This window comes from Leucoraja erinacea, chromosome 37 (genome assembly GCF_028641065.1).
Source record: "Leucoraja erinacea ecotype New England chromosome 37, Leri_hhj_1, whole genome shotgun sequence".
Taxonomy (NCBI): Eukaryota; Metazoa; Chordata; class Chondrichthyes; order Rajiformes; family Rajidae; genus Leucoraja; species Leucoraja erinaceus.
Window position 1 is genome coordinate 6,331,006 of NC_073413.1, and position 20,664 is coordinate 6,351,669.

The window sequence follows — 20,664 nt, forward strand, 5'->3', positions numbered from 1 at the left end:
AACTAAAGCCTTGATCTGACCTACGCAGAGATCCCGCACCGCCCACCAACTGCACGGCACGAAGACCAAGGCCTCCGTGTTGCCAGCATCGTTCAAAGATTCACACCCACAACGTAGAGGTCAAGAATCCAATGGGTGACTGTGGAGGCCTCAAGTAGGCCACGACCACGAGGTGAACAAGAGGAAGAGGACTGGACTTTGCTGCCTTCACTCACAGTGGGAACCATTGTGGGGGGGGGGTATGCTTAATGTTCAATTCTTCTTTAATGTTGTGTTTTAGTGTTTTATTTGTGTGCTGCAAATGGCAAGTCAAATTTCACTACCCTAATTGGTGTATGTGACAATAAATGTCCTTTGTCCTTGGTCCTAGAAGGGATCTCGGAGGTTATTATCAATGGGAAAGAGAATTAGTGTCCAGGAAATGTTACATATATTGCAGGTCTGGTAGTTCAACTTTACAGGTGGGCAGGTTAATGGAATCGATATATACCAAAGTCTCTGAAAACGGTGTTTCGCAGGTGGATAAGGTGGTTGTGAATGCTCTCAGTCAATGAAGGCTAGTGAGTGGATAGGCACAAAATGCTGGAGTAACTCATCGGGTGAGGCAGGATCTCTGGAGAGAAGGACTGGGCGACGTTTCGGGTCGAGACCCGCTGCTGGGGAAGTGTGGGAGGGACAGGGACCCCGAGGACATTTTAGAAGGGCTCTTGGACCGAGTGATGGAAGGTGTGGCTGGGCAGCTTCGTTGAATGGGCTATCAATGGATGGACTGGATGCAATGTATGGAGAGGCGTGAAAACTGCACCAGGCATCCAATGTGTTTTTATGAACCGTGGGAATGTCCGCTCCAACTGCAGCGGGAAGAGATCAGGAAGCGTACAGATTGCACAAGAGCAGTGATTTATAACCACACTGTGCGGAGCTGAATACCAGGGTCATGTGCCATTGATTTAGGACAGTGGGCAGACGGGAGGATATAGGGATAGACTTGAGATACAGCGGGGAAAGAGGCCCTTCGGCCCATCGAGTCCGCGCCGACCAGCGATCATCCCGTACACTGACACTACCCCAGACACTAACTGGGGACAATTGCACAATTTACAGAAGCTAATTAACCGACAAACCTGCACTTCGTTGGAGTGTGGGAGGAAACCGGAGGAAATCCACGCGGTCACAGGGAGAGTGTACAAACTCCGTACTGACAGCACCCGTGGTCAGGATAGAACCGGGGTATCTGGCATGGGTGGGTCTGGAAGCCAAGTGTGGAGCAGGGAGATTTAGAGCTCACTTGACTGTGTCGTGGAGATGAAAGATGCACAGAGTGGTGTCTTATCCGCTGCTCACCAACTGCTCAGGATACAGAGGTCTACTTTACATTGACTACTTTGCTCACCCCTTCAAGTCTGGTGCCTCCTGCTCCTCTCCGAAGGCACCAGCCACAAAATGCTGGAGTAACTCAGCGGGTGAGGCAGCATCCTCTGGAGGAGAGGGACGAGTCTCGACCCGAAACGTCGCCCACTCCTTTTCTCTCCCGAGATGCCGCCTCACCCGCTGAGTGGCTCCACCATTTTGCGTCTACCTTCGATTCAAACCAGCACCTGCAGTTCTTCCTTGTACATCCCGTTCCGCTTTCCATGGGCGACCCCAGAATCTCTTCTCCGGCCTAGTTGTGCGTCCCTGCAACTAATTGTTGAACTAGATAACGCTTCATTGGAGTTTCGCAATCCCTTGCCACGGGATGCCACATGCAGACATTCCACGGACTCATCACCCCCTTCCCTTCTCCCCTGGGTCACCCTTGCCTGTGCCTCTCCACCCCCCACCCCCCCCTCCCTCCCAGCCCCTTAAACCAACATCAATAGACATTTGACAAGTTTTACTTCCCTTCAGGAACTCACTCTCATTGTGCTGACGAGTGTATCTATATATATATATATATATGTATTTTTTTCTCCTCTTCCCTCTGCATAATCGGTGAACTTCCGCGTCCAAAACGCGCACGTTAATTTCCAGTGGTCCGCGGCGGAAGCGAAACGTTGAGCGAGTCGGCCGCCCGTTCCCACGGGGAGATGCCGCGTACGGCAATGGCGTCCGTGTAGGATGGACACGTGCGGCTGGGTAGAGAGGGAAGAAGACCCTGCTAGCCGGGGCGCTCGGTTTCCGAACGCAACCCTATCGGCCGCTGAACTACCCCAACCCAGGACGACTCCCGTGGCTGGAGGCGTCTCCTAAGTTTTTGCTTTAGTTTTTTGAAATAGAAAGGCCCGTAAAGTGTCCAAAATACCGCGGGAGTTACTTCGAACCCGCCTTGCAGCTTTGGTCTCGTGACAAGTCGTCCATTTCAAACACTTCCTCCTGCTCCTCCTCCTCCTCTTCCTCCTCCTCCTCCTCCTCTTCCTCCGACAGCAGCAGCACCGACCTCTCCAAGCCCCCCTCCTCCGTCTCAACCTTCAGGTAGCCATTTTGCCCCACCCCCTCGCCGGCGTTCCCGTCGAGAGGGAAGGAGACGCCGTCGGCCCCGTCGGTGCCCATGTAGGCGCACTCCGAGTAGTCCGTGCGGCTGAGCTGCCTGTCCAGCAGCGCCTGCCTGATGTACATCAGCGGGATGGGCAGAGAGGCCATCACTATCAGGAGTATCATCATGGCAAGTGCCCAGTTCGGATACTCCAGCAACACCTCCTCCGCCTGAGAACACAAACAGTTGAAAAGGCGTTAGACAATAGACAATAGACAATAGGTGCAGGAGTAGGCCATTCGGCCCCTCGAGCCAGCACCGCCATTCAATGTGATCATGGCTGATCATCCCCAATCAGTACCCCGTTCCTGCCTTCTCCCCATATCCCCTGACTCCGCTATCTTTAAGAGCCCTATCTAGCTCTCTCTTGAAAGCATCCAGAGAACCGGCCTCCACCGCCCTCTGAGGCAGAGAATTCCACAGACTCACCACTCTCTGTGAGAAAATGTGTTTCCTCGTCTCCGTTCTAAATGGCTTACTCCTTATTCTTAAACTGTGTGGCCCCTGGTTCTGGACTCCCCCAACATCGGGGACATGTTTCCTGCCTCTAGCGTGTCCAAGCCCTTAGCAATCTCATATGTTTCAATGAGATCTCCTTTCATCCTTCTAAACTCCAGAGTGTACAAGCCCAGCTGCTCCAGAGAATTCAGAGAATTCCACAGACTCACAACTTAAGTATTTGTTCCAAATGGCTTACCCCTTATTCTTAAATTGATAACACGGTTACAGACCCAGGAACGGAAACGACTACGGACAAGGAGAGCATGGCACACGAGACATCCACAACAGCTGCGGGACACAAACTTCAGGTGTGCATTTGTGGTTGGGAGAAAATAACATCAGTGAAGGGCTTGAAGATCCACCAAGGGAAGAAAAAGTGCTTGAGAGAGCAGAGACATGGGCCTCGCATTGACCAGTACTTCTTACGGAGCAACCAGTCAAATCAGTCGAGTGAAGCACAGCGACGGGACTCAAACCAAATAAACGCAACTGGCAAATTTCACGCATATGATAAAGAATGTCATAAGTGATAGGAGCAGAATTAGGCCATTCAGCCCATCAAGTCTACTCCACCATTCAATCATGGCTGATATATCTCTCCCTCCTATCCCCATTCTCCCCATAACCCCTGACACCCATACTAATCAAGAATCTATCTATCTCTGCCTTAGTAATATCCACTGACTTGGCCTCCACAGCCTTCTGTGGCAAAGAATTCCACAGATTCACCACCCTCTGACTAAAGAAATTCCTCCTCATCTCCGTCCAAACATCCTTTAATTCTGGGGCTATGACCCCTGGTCCTAGACTCTCCCACTAGTGGAAACATCCTCTCCACACACACTCTATCCAAGCCTTTCACTATTTGCTAAGTTTCAATGAGGTTGCCCTCATTCTTCTATACTACAGGCCCAGTGCCGTCGAACGCTCATCATATGTTAACCCACTCATTCCTGGGATCATTCTCGTAATATGGTAGTATATCTCCAGATAATGGTAGTATATCCAGAGTTCTCTCCAGAGATGCTGCCTGAACCGCTGAGTTACTCCAGCATTTTGTGTCTACCTTTTGATTTAAACCAGCATGTGCAGTTCTTTCCAACACAATGGTAGTATATCTTCAGGTAATGGTAGTATATCTCCAGATGATTAGGCAAGCAGTGAGTGAATGTGTTATCGGGATAATCTCACCTTGGTCTGATTCCACGCTCGATACGTTGGGTGTTTGATACACATGCGGATCAGGCTGGCGAGCAGTAACGCCACCATGATGATGGGGCAGACAAACTTCCACAAGTACTTGTAGAGAAAGAACGGCCGGCGACCAATCATTTCCTGGATGTCATCGAAGAACCTACAATGAGAAGAGCTTGAGTTACAGCCGACCCACCACCTCCCCATGTCGGCAATGTCTCACGAAGGTCCGCTCCCATCCCCATCACTGGCACACAGGCCAGAAGATGCCCACTGAGAGCGCCTGGTTGCTGGAATACCACCGGCGTTCTGGAACAAAACTGAGGCCACACGCAAATGAACCACAGCCAAGTCCAACAACCGGTCTTTAGACCAGTTACCCTGATCCTACACACCTGCCCTGTATAAACCCTGGTTCGAAAGGGGGAGGGGGGAAGAGGGGAGAGGGGAGAGGGGAAGAGGGGAGGTGAAGGAAGGGGAGGTGAAGGAGGAATAGGTGAAGGAGGAAGAGGTGAAGGAGGAAGAGGGGAAGGAGGAAGAGGTGAAGGAGGAAGAGGGGAGGGGAGAGAGGGAAGGGGAAGAGGGGAAGGGGGGGGAAGAGGGGAAGAGGGGAGGTGAAGGAGGAATAGGGGATGGAGGGGAAGAGGTGAAGGAAGGAGAAGAGGGAAGGAGGAAGAGGTGAAGGAGGAGGGGAGAGGGGAGAGGGGAAAGGGGAAGAGGGGAAGGGGAAGAGGGGAGGGGAAGGGGAAGAGGGGAGGGGGGAAGAGGGGAAGGGGAAGAGGGGAAGGGGGAAGAGGGGAGGGGGAAGAGGGGAGGGGGAGAGGGGAGGGGGGGGGGAGGGGAAATGGGGAGGGGGAGAGGGAGAGGGGGGGGGGAAGGGAGGGGGAGGGGGGAGAGGGGAGGGGGGAAAGGGGAGGGGGGGAGGGAAGGGGGAGGAGGGGAAGAGGGAAGGGGGGGAGAGGGGGGAGGGGGGGGGGGAAATGGAGGGGGGGAAGAGGGGAGGGGGGAAAGAGGGGAAGGGGGGAAGAGGGGAGGGGGGAAGAGGGGAGGGGGGGAAGAGGGGAGGGGGAAGAGGGGAGGGGGGGAAGAGGGGGAAGGGGGAGGGGGAAGAGGGGGAAGGGGGAAGAGGGGAAGGGGAACAGGGGAAGGGGGAAGGGGGAAGGGGGTGGGAGAGGGGGAAGGGGAGAGGGGGAGGGGGGAAGAGGGAGGGGGGGGGGGAAGAGGGGAGGGGGAAGAGGGGAGGGGGGGAAGAGGGAGGGGGGGGAGAGGGGAGGGGGGGAAGAGGGGAGGGGGGGGAAGAGGGGAGGGGGGGAAGAGGGGAAGGGGGAAGAGGGGGGAGGGGGGAAGAGGGGAAGGGGGAGGGGGGGGGAGGAGGGGAAGGGGAGGAAGCTCCTGATCTCAAAGCAGATTATCCCAATAACACATTCACTATTCACATCCCACCCGCCATCACTGACTAGATTCAAGGGATTATGTTTCATTAAAGTTCATATGGTACTCATAGTTCATATGGAATTCACTGGATGTTTTCAAGAGAGAGTTAGATGCAGCTCTTAGGGCTAACGGAATCAAGGGATATGGGGAGAAAGCAGTAACGGGATGATCAGCCATGATCATATTGAATGGCTCAACAGCCCCTGTCCCAGTGAGACTCTGACTTCATCATTTACGTTTAATGGGTTCAAAGGAAATGGTATAATATTGAGACAAAAATAATTAAAAGACCACGAAAGCATCAGTTCGAATAACATCCACAGCCCAGAAAATCTGACCCATTGCCGGATTTGGGGAGTTTTAAAAGGTTGTGAGGGCAGGCGGTTTGGGAAAGGCATTAAAGAATGAGAGAGGAGCAAGCGTTTACCTGTCGACTCCGTAGAACCAGGCGACTGCCACCAGCTCGAACAGAACGACAATAATCAGAGGCATCGTCGCGGAGTAGTCGTCGAACATGCAGACAAAGTAGTTCCCAGAGCGCTGTGTGAAGATCAGGCCGGTGATGAAGCCCAGGGAACAGCACAACACTGGAATGAAAGGACCGGCACGGAGTGAGACTGTGGGATGTGGGGATGTGGGGGGAGAAGGGTCCGCGGGGGAGGGTGGGGGGGGGGGGGGGGGGAGGGAGGGGGAGGGAGGGAGGGGGGTGGGGGAGGGGGAGAGGGGGGGGGGAGGGGGGGCAGGGGAGGGAGAAGGAAGAGGAGAGGGGGGAGTGGGGGGGGAAGAGGGGGGTGGGGACCGGGGGGGAGAGGGGGGAGATGAGGAGGGCGTGGGGGACCGAGGGGGGGGGGGGGGGGGAGGGTGCGAGGGGGGGGAGTTGGGGAGCAACGGAGGAGGAGGTACATGGGAGAGGTGAGGCAGACGCTGGAAGAGGGGATATCGGATTGGGTCGTGGGAGAGAGGAGAGTGCGGAACTTCGGGGGATGCAGCCCGGACACAGCAGCAGGTTTTGCACCTCAGATAGACACATAATGCTGGAGTAACTCAGCGGGTCAGGCACTCAGATACAGTCTAAAGAAGGGCCTCGGCCAGAAATGTCACCTGTTCGTTTCCTCCAGAGATGCTGGCTGAGTTACTCCAGCATTTTGTGTGTGTGTGTGTGTGTGTCTGCAGCAGGTTTGAAGGTGGGTTTGCAGCAGCAGGGTGGAGCCGTGCGTTCGGAGGGTAGTTAGTCACAGGGCGAGCTTTAGTTGTTTACCAGTAAAGAGAGACTTTCTCTGGGACAGCGAGGGGAAGTTGTCTAGGAGCGGAGTGAGGATTCCCTGCATGTTTCCGAACATCGTGCTCATTCCCAGGTTCAGCAGCATCAGGAAGAACAGGAGGGACCAAAACGGTGATGCCGGGAAGTGCGTGATGGCTTCAGTGAAAGCGATGAAAGCAAGTCCTGTCCCCTCGGCCCCCTGCGGCACAGAGAGAGAACACGGCACTCACCGTTAGTGAAAGAGCAGAACAGACCTAACCAATCTCAGCTAGACACAAAACGCTGGAGTAACTCAGCGGGACAGGCAGCATCTCTGGAGAGAAGGAATGGGTGACGTTTCGGGTCGAGGCCCTTCTTCTCCAGAGATGCTGCCTGTCCCGCGGAGTTACTCCAGCATTTTGTGTCCATCTTCAATTTAAACTAGCAGTTAATCTGCAGTTCTTTCCCACACATTCAGGCACAAAAGTGTACCGACCCAAAACGTCACCCATTCCTTTTCTCTACGGGACAATTTACACTTATACCAAGCCAATTAAACCTACAAACCTGTACGTCTTTGGAGCGTGGGGGGGAACCGAAGATCACGGAGAAAACCCACGCAGGTCACGGGGGAGAACGTGCCAACTCCACACAGACAGCACCCGTAGTCGGGATCGAACCTGGGTCTCTGGCGCGGCCAACGCTGTAAGGCAGTGACTCTGCCGCTGCTCCACCAAACGATTTGTATGTTCTCGAGGAATGTGGAATACTCTGCCTCATTGGGCGGTGGAGGCCGGTTCTCTGGATGCTTTCAAAAGAGAGCTAGATAGGGCTCTTAAAAATAGTGGAGTCAGGGGATATGGTGAGAAGGCAGGAACGGGGTACTGATTGGGGATGATCAGCCATGATCACATTGAATGGCGGTGCTGGCTCAAAGGGCCAAATGGCCTAACTCCTGCACCTATTGTCTATTGTCTATTGAATGGCCTAATTCTGTTCCTATCACTTACCTTGTGGTTCCATAATCGAGCGTGTGGGCTGAACGGTCTTTGAATATCGGTGCCTAAAATGGCAACGCCCGCATGTCTAATAAATTTCACTGTGAAGTTGTACATGCGACAAATAAAGATCAATTGAACCTCTGAAGACTTGCTGTGAGGTTGTTGATCGGCTCAATAGACAATAGACAATAGGTGCAGGAGTAGGCCATTCGGCCCCTCGAGCCAGCACCGCCATTCACTGTGATCATCCCCAATCAGCACCCCGTTCCTGCCTTCTCCCCATAACCCCTGACTCCGCTATCTTTAAGAGCCCTATCTAGCTCTCTCTTGAAAGCATCCAGAGAACCGGCCTCCACCGCCCTCTGAGGCAGAGAATTCCACAGACTCACAACCCTCTGTGGAAAAATGTTTTGCTCATCTCCGTTCTAGGTTCTTGGTTTCTTGGTCCTCCAAAATATTCCAAATGGAATTTAAACTGGAGGCTTACCCCTTATTCTTAAAGCCATTTAGGACAGAGGTGAGGAAAAACTTTTTACTCAGTGTAAATCAGCCGATTTTTGGTGGGGGGGGAGATTAAGAAGGGGCACGAGAAAAAATGTGCTGTGTGACTCAAGGGGATGGAGAATGGCATTGATGGGATTGCCCCAAGTGGAGCCACCATGAGTCCATTGGGCCTGATGGCCTCCTCCTGTGCTGCAATATATAAGGAGCCTCTTCCCGTTCAACTGCACCACACAGGATCCCACAAGCTCAAAGCTCTGTGTATTTGGATCCCTTCCCATCTGCCCTCCCCATTCCATGTTCGTACAGCAACCGTCCCCTGCTGGACCAATGCGTTACTTTCCCCAATCGTAAGACAGCGTCTGCCTTACCTTCTGCATTTCCTGTTTGAGATCGCACTGCTGGATGCCGTAGAGAGACAGCTCCGAACTCAAGGAGCTGAACCACTTGCTGTATTCCTCATGCGACACCATTGTTTCATTCAGAGACTCGGGGATCAAGTGTCCCTTCAAAATTCCGCTATCGATCAGATCCGTCACCAGCTGGCCGTTCCTGCAAGGCAGCACCGTCAACCAATGAATCACCCCTCACTGAAGCCAGCTCTTGAATCACGCCAACCACCTCAGTCAAAGCCGGGGGATTAAACATGGCACTCCCCACTGCTGCCCTCCCAGAAGCGGTTGGACATTACTCACCAACTGTACACCTACATCCATGATCAATCCCATTAACATCCCCACACATAATTCATCCTTAAACCGTGAATGGCCCACGTTACTTTAGTTTAGAGATACAGCGCGGAAACAGGCCCTTCGGCCCTCCAAGCCCGTGCTGGCCAGCGATCACACACACTGGTGCTATCTTCAGTTTAATTTAGTTTAGAGATACAGCGCGGAAACAGGCCCTTCGGCCCTCCGAGCCCGTGCTGGCCAGCGATCACACACACACACGGGCACTATCTTCAATTTAATTTAGTTTAGAGATACAACGCGGAAACAGGCCCTTCGACCCACCGAGTCCATGCTGACCAGCGATCACACACACACACACGGGCACTATCTTTAATTTAATTTAGTTTGGAGATATAGCGCAGAAACAGGCCCTTCGGCCCACCGAGCCCGTGCCAGCACTGGCTTAGGGACAATTTACAATTTTTTTCACTGAAGCCAACTAACCTACCACTGACTAGGAGTCGGCTCTGAGCAGGGAGAGTATGCTGTGACCACACCACTCTGCTACAGTTTCTTTGGTCTAGGGGCTCCCTCAGCCTGGGGGCAACTTACAGCGGGCAGTGAATCTTTGGGATGTGGGAGGAAACCTGAGCGCCGGGGAAAACCCACACGGGTCAGGTACGGACCAGCACCTGTAGTCGGGATCGAACCTGGGTCACTGTGAGGCAGCAACTCTACCGCTGCGCCCCCTGCAGGCAGTGTCAGGTGTCCAGCCTCGTACCGTTTCAGACAATTCTTGGTGAGGAGGTTTGCTCGGAACCCCAGCACGGCAAACACCACGAGCGTGGCAAAGACCGACGTGAAGAAATTGATGAAGGAGACCAGGTAGGCGTCAAAGTGGCAATTGTTGTTGCGGGAATTGTAGCTGGAGTAGGCGATGACGCTGCCAAAGCCCAGGCCCAGGGCAAAGAAGACCTGTGTTGCAGCCTGTCGCCACACTTGAGTGTCCACCAGGATTTCAACCTGCAAAGAGACGCACGTCATATCCTCAATAAGGATTGTATCATAATTGTATAATAGTTTAGTATGGATATATGTTTGTATTGTATTTATGGTGGTGGGTTCTGGCTTGTTTTATTGTAGTGTAAATATTATTTTTTAATAATTGAATAAATTTTTTGAATTAAAAAAAAAAAAAAAAAAAAAAAAAAAAAAGAGACGCATGTCATTGGAATTCAAAATATTGATCGGATGTTAGTAACGCACTGCGCCTCGGGAAGCGCCGATCACTGCAACGGATCGCTTTGCGGGGCGGCACGGTAGGCCTGCTCTGCTGCCTCCTCTAGAGTGTCGGGGACCCAGGATGATTCCTGATCTCAAGTGCTGCCTGTGGCCACCCACCCCGGTCACCTTTTCCACACGTCTTACCCTGGTCGATCTATCTTTCCCTCTCAACCCCATTCTCCTGCCTTCTCCCCAACACCCGTACTAATCAAGAATCTATCAATCTCTGCCTTAATGTCTATCCATTGACTAGGCTTCAACAGCCTTCTGTGGCAAATAATTCCACAGATTCACCACCCTCTGACTAAAGAAATTCCTCCTCATTTCCTTCCAAAAGGAACGTTCAGTTAGATGTGGCCCTTGTGGCCAAGGGGATCAGAGGGTATGGAGAGAAGGCAGGTACGGGATACTGAGTTGGATGATCAGCCATGATCATATTGAATGGCGGTGCAGGCTCGAAGGGCCGAATGGCCTACTCCTGCACCTAATTTCTATGTTTCTATGTTCTTTTATTCTAAGGCTGTGGCCTCTGTTCCTAGATTCTCCCACCAGTGGAAACATAGAAAATAGGTGCAGGAATAGGCCATTCGAGCCTGCACCGCCATTCAATATGATCATGGCTGATCATCCAACTCAGTATCCCCGTACCTGCCTTCTCTCCATACCCCCTGATCCCCTTAGCCACAAGGGCCACATCTAACTCCATCTTAAATATAGCCAATGAACTGTGGCCTCAACTACTTATCCCCTCCACATCCACTCGATCCAGGCCTTTCACTATTGGGTAAGTTTTAATGAGGTTGTCCCCCAGTCCGCCCCCTCCCCTCCCTCATCCCCCCACCTCATCCTTCTAAACTCAATCTGCAGCCCCTCCCTCTGGCTCTGTCTCGTCACGTCCCGTTACCTTCGGGGTGAACATGTAGCGAATTCCATCCGCGGACCCTTCCAGCAGGAGGCCTCGTACAAGGAAACAGAACAGCACCAGGTAGGGGAAGACGGAACTGAAGTACATGACCTGTGAATGGTGAATGGTCAGGACGTTAGCAACTCAATGGTCCAATGAATGGCACATTATCGTCAGTGCAGTGAAAATCGGGTTTCCTCATCTCTATCTTACAAAGAAGCTCTATCTAACTCTCTCTTGAAGGCATCCAGAGAGTTGGCCTCCACTGCCTCCTGAGGCAGACAATTCCACAGATTCACAAGTCTCTGGGTGAAAAAGTGTTTCCTCATCTCCGTCCCATCTCCGTGGGACGACAGATGGTGCAATGGGCTAAGTGTTCGGCTGGCGACCGGAAGGTAGCCGGTTCGAATCCCGCTTGGAGTGCATACTGCCGTTGTGTCCTTGGGGCAAGACACTTCACCCACCTTTGCCTGTGTGTAAATGTAATGTAATTATGTGAAGCACTTTGGGGTCAATGCAAGTTGACTAAAAATGTGCTATATAAATAAGATTATTATTATTATTATTATTATAAATGACTTACTCATTCTTAAACTGTGTGTGGCCCCGGTTCTGGACTCCCCCAACATCGGGAACATGTTTCCTGCCTCTAGCGTGCCCACTCCCTTAGATGTTTCACTAAGATACCCTCTCATCCTTCTACACTCCAGAGTGTACAAGCCCAGCCGCTCCATTCTCTCAGCATATGACAGTCCCGGGAATTAACCTTGTGTGAACCTACGCTGCACTCCCTCAATGTCTTTTCCTCAAATCTGTAGATGTTCCGGGTTGGGACCCTTCTTCAGACCCTCGGTGTAGGAGCTGGCTGGAACTCTGACCAGAAATAATAATAATAATAATAATAACAATAAGCCTTTGTTGTCATTGTACTTCGAAATACAACAACATTAGGGGAGCTACTCCTGATCAGTGCAACCAAAACAAGTCCAAACAAACAAGTCACATCCAATACATTATTTTGCACTAGGAGAATATTACACTTTAAACTTAGTAAATACTTTAAAAGAATTAAAAAATAGAGAAAATATTAACTGAGTGATCTGTTTGATAGTGGAATTGATGACAGCTTCCTCATGTCTCGAGGATATTTGAGGAATTTAAAGTTCTAATGGCCCAGGGGAACCAAGAACAAGTAAATTTAAGGTACACAAAAAAGCTGGAGAAACGTTGCCTATTTCCTTCGCTCCATAGATGCTGCTGCACCAGCTGAGTTTCTCCAGCACTTTTGTCCACCTCCGATTTTCCAGCATCTGCAGTTCCTTCTTAAACCTACAAACCTGCACGTCTTTGGAGTGTGGGAGGAAACCGAAGATCTCGGAGAAAACCCACTCCGCTCCAGAGATTCTACCTGTCTGAAGAAGGGTTTCGGGACGAAACGTTGCCTATTTCCTTCGCTCCATAGATGCTGCTGCACCCGCTGAGTTTCTCCAGCTTTTTTTTGTGTATTCGATTTTCCAGCATCCTGCAGTTCCTTCTTGAACACAAGTAAATTTAAAGTAGCTCTTTCTTCCCAAAAACCTTTTCTGGCTTAAGTCCTCGCTCCACCGCCTCCAGTTTAAATTCCATTTGGAACATTTTGGGGGACCAAGAAACCAAGGGAAAGAAACTGTTCTTCAGCCGTGCCTTACCTTCCCCGAGGACTTTATTCCCTTGATCATGGCGAGGCAAACGATGACCCATGCAGCCAGCAGGCAGCCGGTCATGGTGGGATCCAAGCCCCCGCTGTCGTTGATGGAGCTGGTGATCTTCAGGGCCTTGCGGTACCAGAAATAAGTGGTGGGAGAACTCTCGCTGCACTCAGTCACTGCGGCAAAAAATACTAAAAACGTCAGGACAACAGGATGAAACGACTGGAGGGGACGGGAGGGGAGGGAGAAGGTCAAGGGGAGGAGGGGTTGGGGGGCAGAGTTTAAAGTGTAGATAATAATAATACAGGTTCACAATCTCTTACGCCGAACGCACTATGGGAACTTCACTCGCCTCCCTGCAGGAACTATACAACAGGAGGTGCAACTCCAGAGCAAACAAAATCATGAGAGACCTCTTCCACCCCTGCAACGGACTGTTCCAGCCGCTACGGTCAGGCAAACGCCATCCGTTGCCATGCAGTGAGAACGGAGAGGTTGAGAAGGAGTTTCTTCCCAGAGGCAATTCGGACTGTAAACGCCTTTCTCACCGGGGACTAACTCTACAGAACGTTTTTCCTTCTATTATTTATTATGTAAAAGAATATGTGTGTTATGATTGTGTTTATAATTTGTTTGGTTGTTTTGTTGTTTGTCTGCACAAAAGTCCGCGAGCATTGCCACTCATTTCACTGCACATCTCGTATGTGTATGTGACAAATAAACTTGACTTGACTTGACTTGACTTCTTAGCCGAAAACCTTGGGACCAGACACTTTTCGGGCTTCGGAATTTTTCGGATTTCGGAATGGAAGATTTTTAGCGTAGATTTTAACGTTTAACGGGTGGCTCAGTGGTAGAGTGCTCGGCTCGTGGCCGCAAGGTTTGCGCCTCGATCCCGGCAGTTAAAAATGTTCAGTTTTCGGAGCTTTTCGTTTTTTTCGGAATTTCGGATAATAATAAATACTTTATCGATCCTCAAAGAAATTCAGATGTCCAGAAGCCCCCAACCAATAGACCCACACATTCAAAACAAACGCAGACAGAAAATACATATACAATGTAGACAATACCTGAGAGCAATAAATACCAATAATTAATAGTTAAAAATTTTAAAAAATGCAAAAATGCATCCCCCTACAGTATTAATGAGAATGGAATGGAGGGTTATGGTACGAGTGCAGGCAGGTGGGACTAAGGGGAAAAAAAATTGTTCGGCATGGACTTGTAGGGCCGAGATGGCCTGTTTCCGTGCTGTAATTGTTATATGGTTATATGGTTATTATAAAATCTAATGGCGGCAGGGGTGAACCATCGCTCCGTTCTACAGCGCAGGGAGAGGAGATACAGGGCAGGGCGGAGATACCCACCAAATCCTGTGTTGTTTGGCAGAGAGGGGCACGATTGCCAGGGCAGTGGGTACTGGAAGGAGTGACCCAGGTAGAAGAGGCTCCAGGCGATGATGACATTATAGTAGAGAGAGACAAAGGTGCAGACCTGTGGGGCAACAAGAGAGGCGGCACAACTGGGTCAATCCTCTGTCAATGCTACAATTTTAGGTGACCTTTCACAACTCTCCCCACCCCCCCCCCCCCCCACCACTCCTCTCCCCCTCCTCTCCACCCACAACACCCCTCATTTTCTCCCCCCATGATCCCTCTCTCCCCCTCCCCTTCCCCCTTTCCGCACCCCCCTTTCCATCTTCCCCCCCAACCCCCCCTCCCCCCCCCCCCCTTTCTCCCCCGCACGCCCCTCCCTCTCCTCCCACAACACCCTCATTTTCTCCCCCCCGACCCCTCTCTCCCCCCCACACCCCCTTTAGTTTTTAGTTTTAGAGATACAGCGCAGAAACAGGCCCTTCGGCCCACCCTGTCCGTGCCGGCCAGCGATCCCCGCACATCAACACCATCCTACACCCACCAGGGCCAATTATTACATTTACCATAAGCCAATTCACCTACAAACCTGCACGTCTTTGGAGTGTGGGAGGATCTCGGGGGGAAAACCCACGCAGGTCACGGGGAGAGCGTGCAAACTCCGTACAGACAGGCACCCATAGTCGGGATCGAACCCGGGGCTGCATTCGCCGTGAGGCATAGACTCGACCGCTGCGCCATCGTGTTCTCCCCTTTATCCCCCGCAACCTTCCCTCTCCCCAGCCACCCCGCTCCTCCCCAGGCAACACCCCACTCCCTCTCCCCTTCAACCCTGTGAGAACACAACTGGGTGCGATGCCAGCGATGCCCGCCATTGACCCACTCCCCCACTCACCACACAACTGGCAAAGCCAATGCCGGCCAGCCTGGGGTTAATGTGCTTCCACACTCCGATGCTGCCCTGCCGGATGCTCTGGCCAGCGGCCAACTCCAGGAAGAACAGCGGGATCCCCATCACCACCAGCAGGATGAAGTAGAGTAAAAGGAACGCCCCTGCAAGAACAACACCTTGTTGATATGGTCACGGCGCGCACATCACGGCGCGGAGAGCTCTGCTCACACAGTCGCCCTCTCAACTGAGGGGCTCTTAAGGCAATCACACTGCTTCCCCCCCCCCCCCCCCCAAAGGCCCTGTCCCACTTTCACAACCTAATTCACAACCATTTTTACTCGTGGACTTTTTTCATCATGCATATATACACACACATATGTACACACACAAGCATGGATGCACACACACACGCTTATATACACACACACATACATACACATATACAAGCATATATACACGCACACATGTACAAGCATATATACACACACACACAAGCATAAATATACACGCATATATACACACACACATACACACACGTATACACGCATATATATATACACATACATACACACATATGCACACACATGCATATATACATACACACGCATATATACTGTATATACACACACAAACGCATATATATACACACACGCCTATACACGCATATATATACACACACACATACTGTATATATACAAACTTGTTGTCGTTTGTTAAGGTGTTTACAGAGTGCTTTAGTACGATGTTTACACATCCCTTGTGCTGCTGCAAGTAGGAAGTGAGTAGTTCTGTCTGGGAAGACATGAGAGTGAAGCACTGTTGCGAGTTGATCTACTTACCGCCCCCATTCTGGTGGCAGAGGTAGGGGAACCGCCAGACATTGCCAAGCCCCACAGAGAAGCCCACCTGGGCAAGGATGTACTGCAGCTTGTTACCCCAGGCTGGCCGGTGGGGCTGCTCCAGCACCAGCTCAGTGCTGGACCCGCTCGCATCTACACTCTGGAAGTCCGTCTTGATCTTTTCCATCAGAAGGTGCAGCCGCAAATGGAGACGGGAGTTAGCGTCAGCGAGCTTTCAAGGAACGGGCTGTGGGAGGATAAAAGGCAACGTGTCACAAAGGGAGAGCTCTTAGGGCTAACAGAAAAGATTAAAGGGCCTGTCCCACTATCCCAAGTTACTCACAAATTCTCCCAGGTTTTCCCCTCGATTCAAACTCGGAGAATGTCCGTAGCGAGTCCGTGGATATATCGTAGCGGCTCATTATGTCATCCGTAGGTACTCGGGGCATCAGGTAAGTCGGGAAGTTTTCTCAGCATGTTGAAAAATGTCCACGAGTTAAAAAAAATACCCCGAGTACCTACGGCTGGCATCTCCGAGTTTGAATCAAGGGGAAAACTCGGGAGAATTCGTGAGTAACTCGGGTAAGTGGGACAGCCCCTTTAGATCTTTCCTAGAGAGAGTTACATTTAGCGCCTCAGGCTTACAGAACCAAGGGATATGGGAAGAAAGCAGGAACGGGGTACTGATTTTGGATGATCAGCAATGATCATATTAAATGGTGGTGCTGGCTCGAAGGCTCCTGCACCTATTTTCTATGCTTCTATCCCGGGAAACTCTTTACAGAAAGTGCCTCCTAACAGCAGTGGAAAATTCCACTGGCAAGACCTTTTGAGAGCAGAGGAATGTCTCCGTTCCAAACTCACACCGTGTGTGAGAGAGAGTCAGTGTCAGCAGATCTTGAAGAACGAGGCCAAGGATAAGGTTTCTGTCCCTTCCACACATTCTGGCAGCAAGTTCCAGCCTTCTAGTACCTTCCCCCCACCAAGTCTACGCCGACCAGCGATCCCCGCACACGAGCACTATCCTATACACTAGGCACAGGCCACAATAGTATTTACCACAGCCGACTAACCTGCAAACCTGTACGTCTTTGGAGTGTGGGAGGAAACCGGAGAAACCCAGGGGTGAACATACAAACTCCGTACAGACAGCACCCGCAGTCAGGATCGAACCTGGGGCTCTGGCGCTGTGAGGCAGCAACTCTACCGCTGCGCCACCGTGTTAAATCGAGCTAAATCACGGTCCCTACCAGAAAAGTGGTCTCCCACTTAAAGTTCAACGTGTTCAACTGCATTCCATACAACTAAGTCAACAATCACACCTCTTTTTTGTTTGCTTTGCTCTATATTGACAACAAATGATCTCTTGAACACAATCCTGGACGTTTGTGCCTTTTAGTACATTTACACTGCGTAATATTGGGATAATATCAGCACGCCATTTGTCCCACCTGCTCTACCAGCTAACAAGATCATGGCTGATTTTCTCATCTCAATACTACTTCCCTGTGCTAATCCTAGGTCCTTTGACTCACTTTCCTCACACAAGTCTATTGATCCGTGTCTCGAATGTACTCAGCAACTGATCTTTCATCGCTCATAGCTCCCCTGATCAGATCAACTCCACCAACGACACTCTGTGCTGGAGTAATCAGCAGGTCAGGCAGCATCTATGGAGGACATGGATAGGCGACGTTTCGGGGTCAGGGCCATTACTCGTGTTCTCTCTGAGATGCTGCCTGACGCGTTGAATTACTTCAGCACTTGTGTCTGCATCTGCATCCGCATCTCCTTGTAACTATGTCGTCAGATTAACTATCCTGAGGAGGAAGAATGTTCATTTTCGCCTCAACTCTGTCCTCTGCGTGCGTCCTCTTGATGGGCGGCACGGCGGTAGAGTTGCTGCCTTACAGCGCCAGAGACCCCGGGTTCAATCCTGGCTACGGGCGCTGACTGTACGGAGTCTGCACCTTCTCCCCGTGACCTGCGTGGGTTTTCTCCGAGAGCTTCGGTTTCCTCCCACACTCCAAAGACGTACAAGTTTGTAATTTAATCGGCTTGGTACAAAAATGTTTCAACATTTGTCCCTGGTGTAGGATAGTGTTAGTGTGCGGGGATCGCTGGTCAGTGCGGATTCAGTGGCCTGTTTCCGCGCTGTATCTCTAAACTGAAAAAACAAAACTACAGCTTACCCCTTATTTTGAGACTGTGACCCTTGGTTCTGAACGCCCCCAGGCTGGGAAACTATCAACTCTGGACCCACCTGGGTGAAGGGCCTGTCCCACTGTACGAGCTAATTGAAGAGTTCTCCCGAGTTTCCCCTGATTCGAACTCGGAGAATTACGGTAATGGTTGCTCGTGGGTACTCGGAGCTCTCGTGGACATTTTTCAACATGTTGAAAAATCTTCACGAGTCTTCACGAGTTACCCAAGTACCTGCCGTTAGCGTTACGAGCCGCCAAGAGATGTCCCGAGCTCCGACGTACCCGCTACGTACATTCTATGTGCTTACCGCGAGTTTGATGTTTTTTAAACCCGGGAGAGCTCTTGAATCACCTCGTACAGTGGGACAGGGTCTTTAGCCGTTAAAAATGCTCAATGCGATTACCTCCCATTCCTCTCAACTCCCCACAGCACGGGCTCAGTCTGCGGAACATTTCCCCCCTATCACAAATCCACCAACCTAGAAATGAAGAAGGCTCCCGACCCAAAATGTTCTCCAGAGATGCTGCCTGACCCGCTGAGTCTAAACCAAAAGATAAAGGCGCAAAAAGCTGGAGTAACTCAGCGGGACAGGCAGCATCTCAGGATAGAAAGGAACGGGTGACGTTTCGGGTCAAGACTGGAAAGTCTGAAGAAGGGTCTCGACCCGAAACATCACCCATTCCTTCTCTCCAGAGATGCTGCCTGTCCCGCTGAGTTACTCCAGCTTTTTGTGTCTATCTTCGGTTTAAACCAGCAGTTCCTTCTCCCACACACGGTTTGCCTTCCTCACTGCACATTAATTCTCAGTGATTTGTATGCAAGGCCATCTAAATCCCTCAGAACAACACGTCTTTCAATCTCTCACCATTTTATAATAATACTCCCCCTCGTTTTTGTCTACTGAAACAGCTGACCTTGCATTTTCCACGTTATATTCCATCAGCCAAGTAATAGACTGTTCACTTAGACCAGTGGTTCGTAACCTTTTTGGCACACGTACGCGCATACTCGAACAATATATTGTATGTAGACAAAAATGCTGGAGAAACTCAGCGGGTGAGGCAGCATCTATGGAGCGAAGGAGATAGGCGACGTCTCGGGTCGAGACCCTTCTTCCATCTGATGTGAGGGTGGGGGTTGGGGCCGGGAAGAAGAAAGGATGAGGCGGAGACAGTGGGCTGAGGGAGAGCTGGGAAGGGGAGGAGAAAGCAGGGACTGCCTGGAATTGGAGAAGTCAATGTTCACACCGCTGGGGTACAAACTGCCCAAGCGAAATGCGAGGTGCTGCTCCTCCAATTTACGGTGGGCCTCACTCTGGCAACGGAGGAGGCCCAGGACTGAAAGGTCGGATTCGGAATGGGAGGGGGAGTTGAAGTGCTGAGCCACCGGGAGAAGGATCTCGACCCGAAACGTCGCCTATTTCCTTCGCTCCATAGATGCTGCCTCACCCGCTGAGTTTCCCCAGCGTTTTGGGTCTGCCCATTTATCCTTGTTTGTATCTTCTTCCCCCTGCCTTCAATCTTCAACAGCGAGGTTGTCTTTGCCGCCCGCTACAACATTTAGTAGCCTGTGATAAACCGTTCAACATACTCCTGGCAGCTCTCCATTCTCCACCTGTCCAAACCATACCATCCAAAGATCCATTACAGTAGTCCTTGTACATACCAGGTGCTGTTCATCTCTAAGTGTGAGTTTAGTCTCGAGATACAGCACAGAAACAGACCCTAGGGCCCACGATATCTGCGCCGACCAGTGACCACCGCGTGCATTTGTTCTATCCTACACGCACGGGATAATTCACATGTCAACTAACCTACAAACCAGCACGTCTTTAGGATGTGGGAGGCAACTGAAGTACCCAGAGAAAACCCACGGGGAGAATAAACAATAGGTGCAGGAGTAGGCCATTCGGCCCTTCGAGCCAGCACCACCATTCACTGTGATCATGGCTGATCAGCCACAATCAGTACCCCGTTCCTGCCTTCTCCCCTATATCCCCTATCTTTAAGAGCTTTATCTAACTCTCTCCACTGCCTTCTGAGGCAGAGAATTCCACAGATTCACAACTCTCTGGGTGAAAAAGTTTTTCCTCATCTCAGTCCTAAATGGCCTACCCCCTATTCTTAAACTGTGACCCCTGGTTCTGGACTCCTCCAACATTTTTTCCTGCATCGAGCTTGTCCAATCCCTTAAGAATTTTATATGTTTCTATAAGATTCTCTCTCAGCCTTCCAAATTCCAGTCAATACAAGCTCCAGTCTTAGTTTAGTTTAGTTCAGCGATACAGCGCGGAAACAGGCCCTTCGGCCCACCGTGTCCGCGCCGACCAGCGATCACCCTGCACATTAACACTATCACACACACACACACACACACACTAGGGACATTTTTTACATTTACCAAGCCAATTAACCTACAAACC

The 20,664-nt window shown here is 51.1% G+C and overlaps 1 protein-coding gene across 3 annotated transcripts in view; it reads right to left on the reverse strand.

The window, feature by feature from the left end:
* Positions 1–1,934: 1,934 nt before the first annotated feature.
* Positions 1,935–20,664, reverse strand: part of LOC129713847 (sodium-dependent neutral amino acid transporter B(0)AT2-like) — a 27,021-nt gene continuing 8,291 nt past the window's right edge. For all 3 annotated transcript variants that reach the window (XM_055663186.1, XM_055663184.1, XM_055663187.1), the window contains 11 exons: positions 16,038–16,284; positions 15,202–15,359; positions 14,301–14,427; positions 12,934–13,109; positions 11,246–11,356; positions 9,839–10,080; positions 8,758–8,938; positions 6,903–7,104; positions 6,072–6,231; positions 4,208–4,370; positions 1,935–2,685 (listed from right to left, as the gene is read on the reverse strand). In XM_055663186.1, the coding sequence (XP_055519161.1) occupies positions 2,293–2,685; positions 4,208–4,370; positions 6,072–6,231; positions 6,903–7,104; positions 8,758–8,938; positions 9,839–10,080; positions 11,246–11,356; positions 12,934–13,109; positions 14,301–14,427; positions 15,202–15,359; positions 16,038–16,224 (2,100 nt within the window). In that variant the 5' untranslated portion in view covers positions 16,225–16,284 and the 3' untranslated portion in view covers positions 1,935–2,292. The remainder of the gene's footprint in view (positions 2,686–4,207; positions 4,371–6,071; positions 6,232–6,902; positions 7,105–8,757; positions 8,939–9,838; positions 10,081–11,245; positions 11,357–12,933; positions 13,110–14,300; positions 14,428–15,201; positions 15,360–16,037; positions 16,285–20,664) is intronic.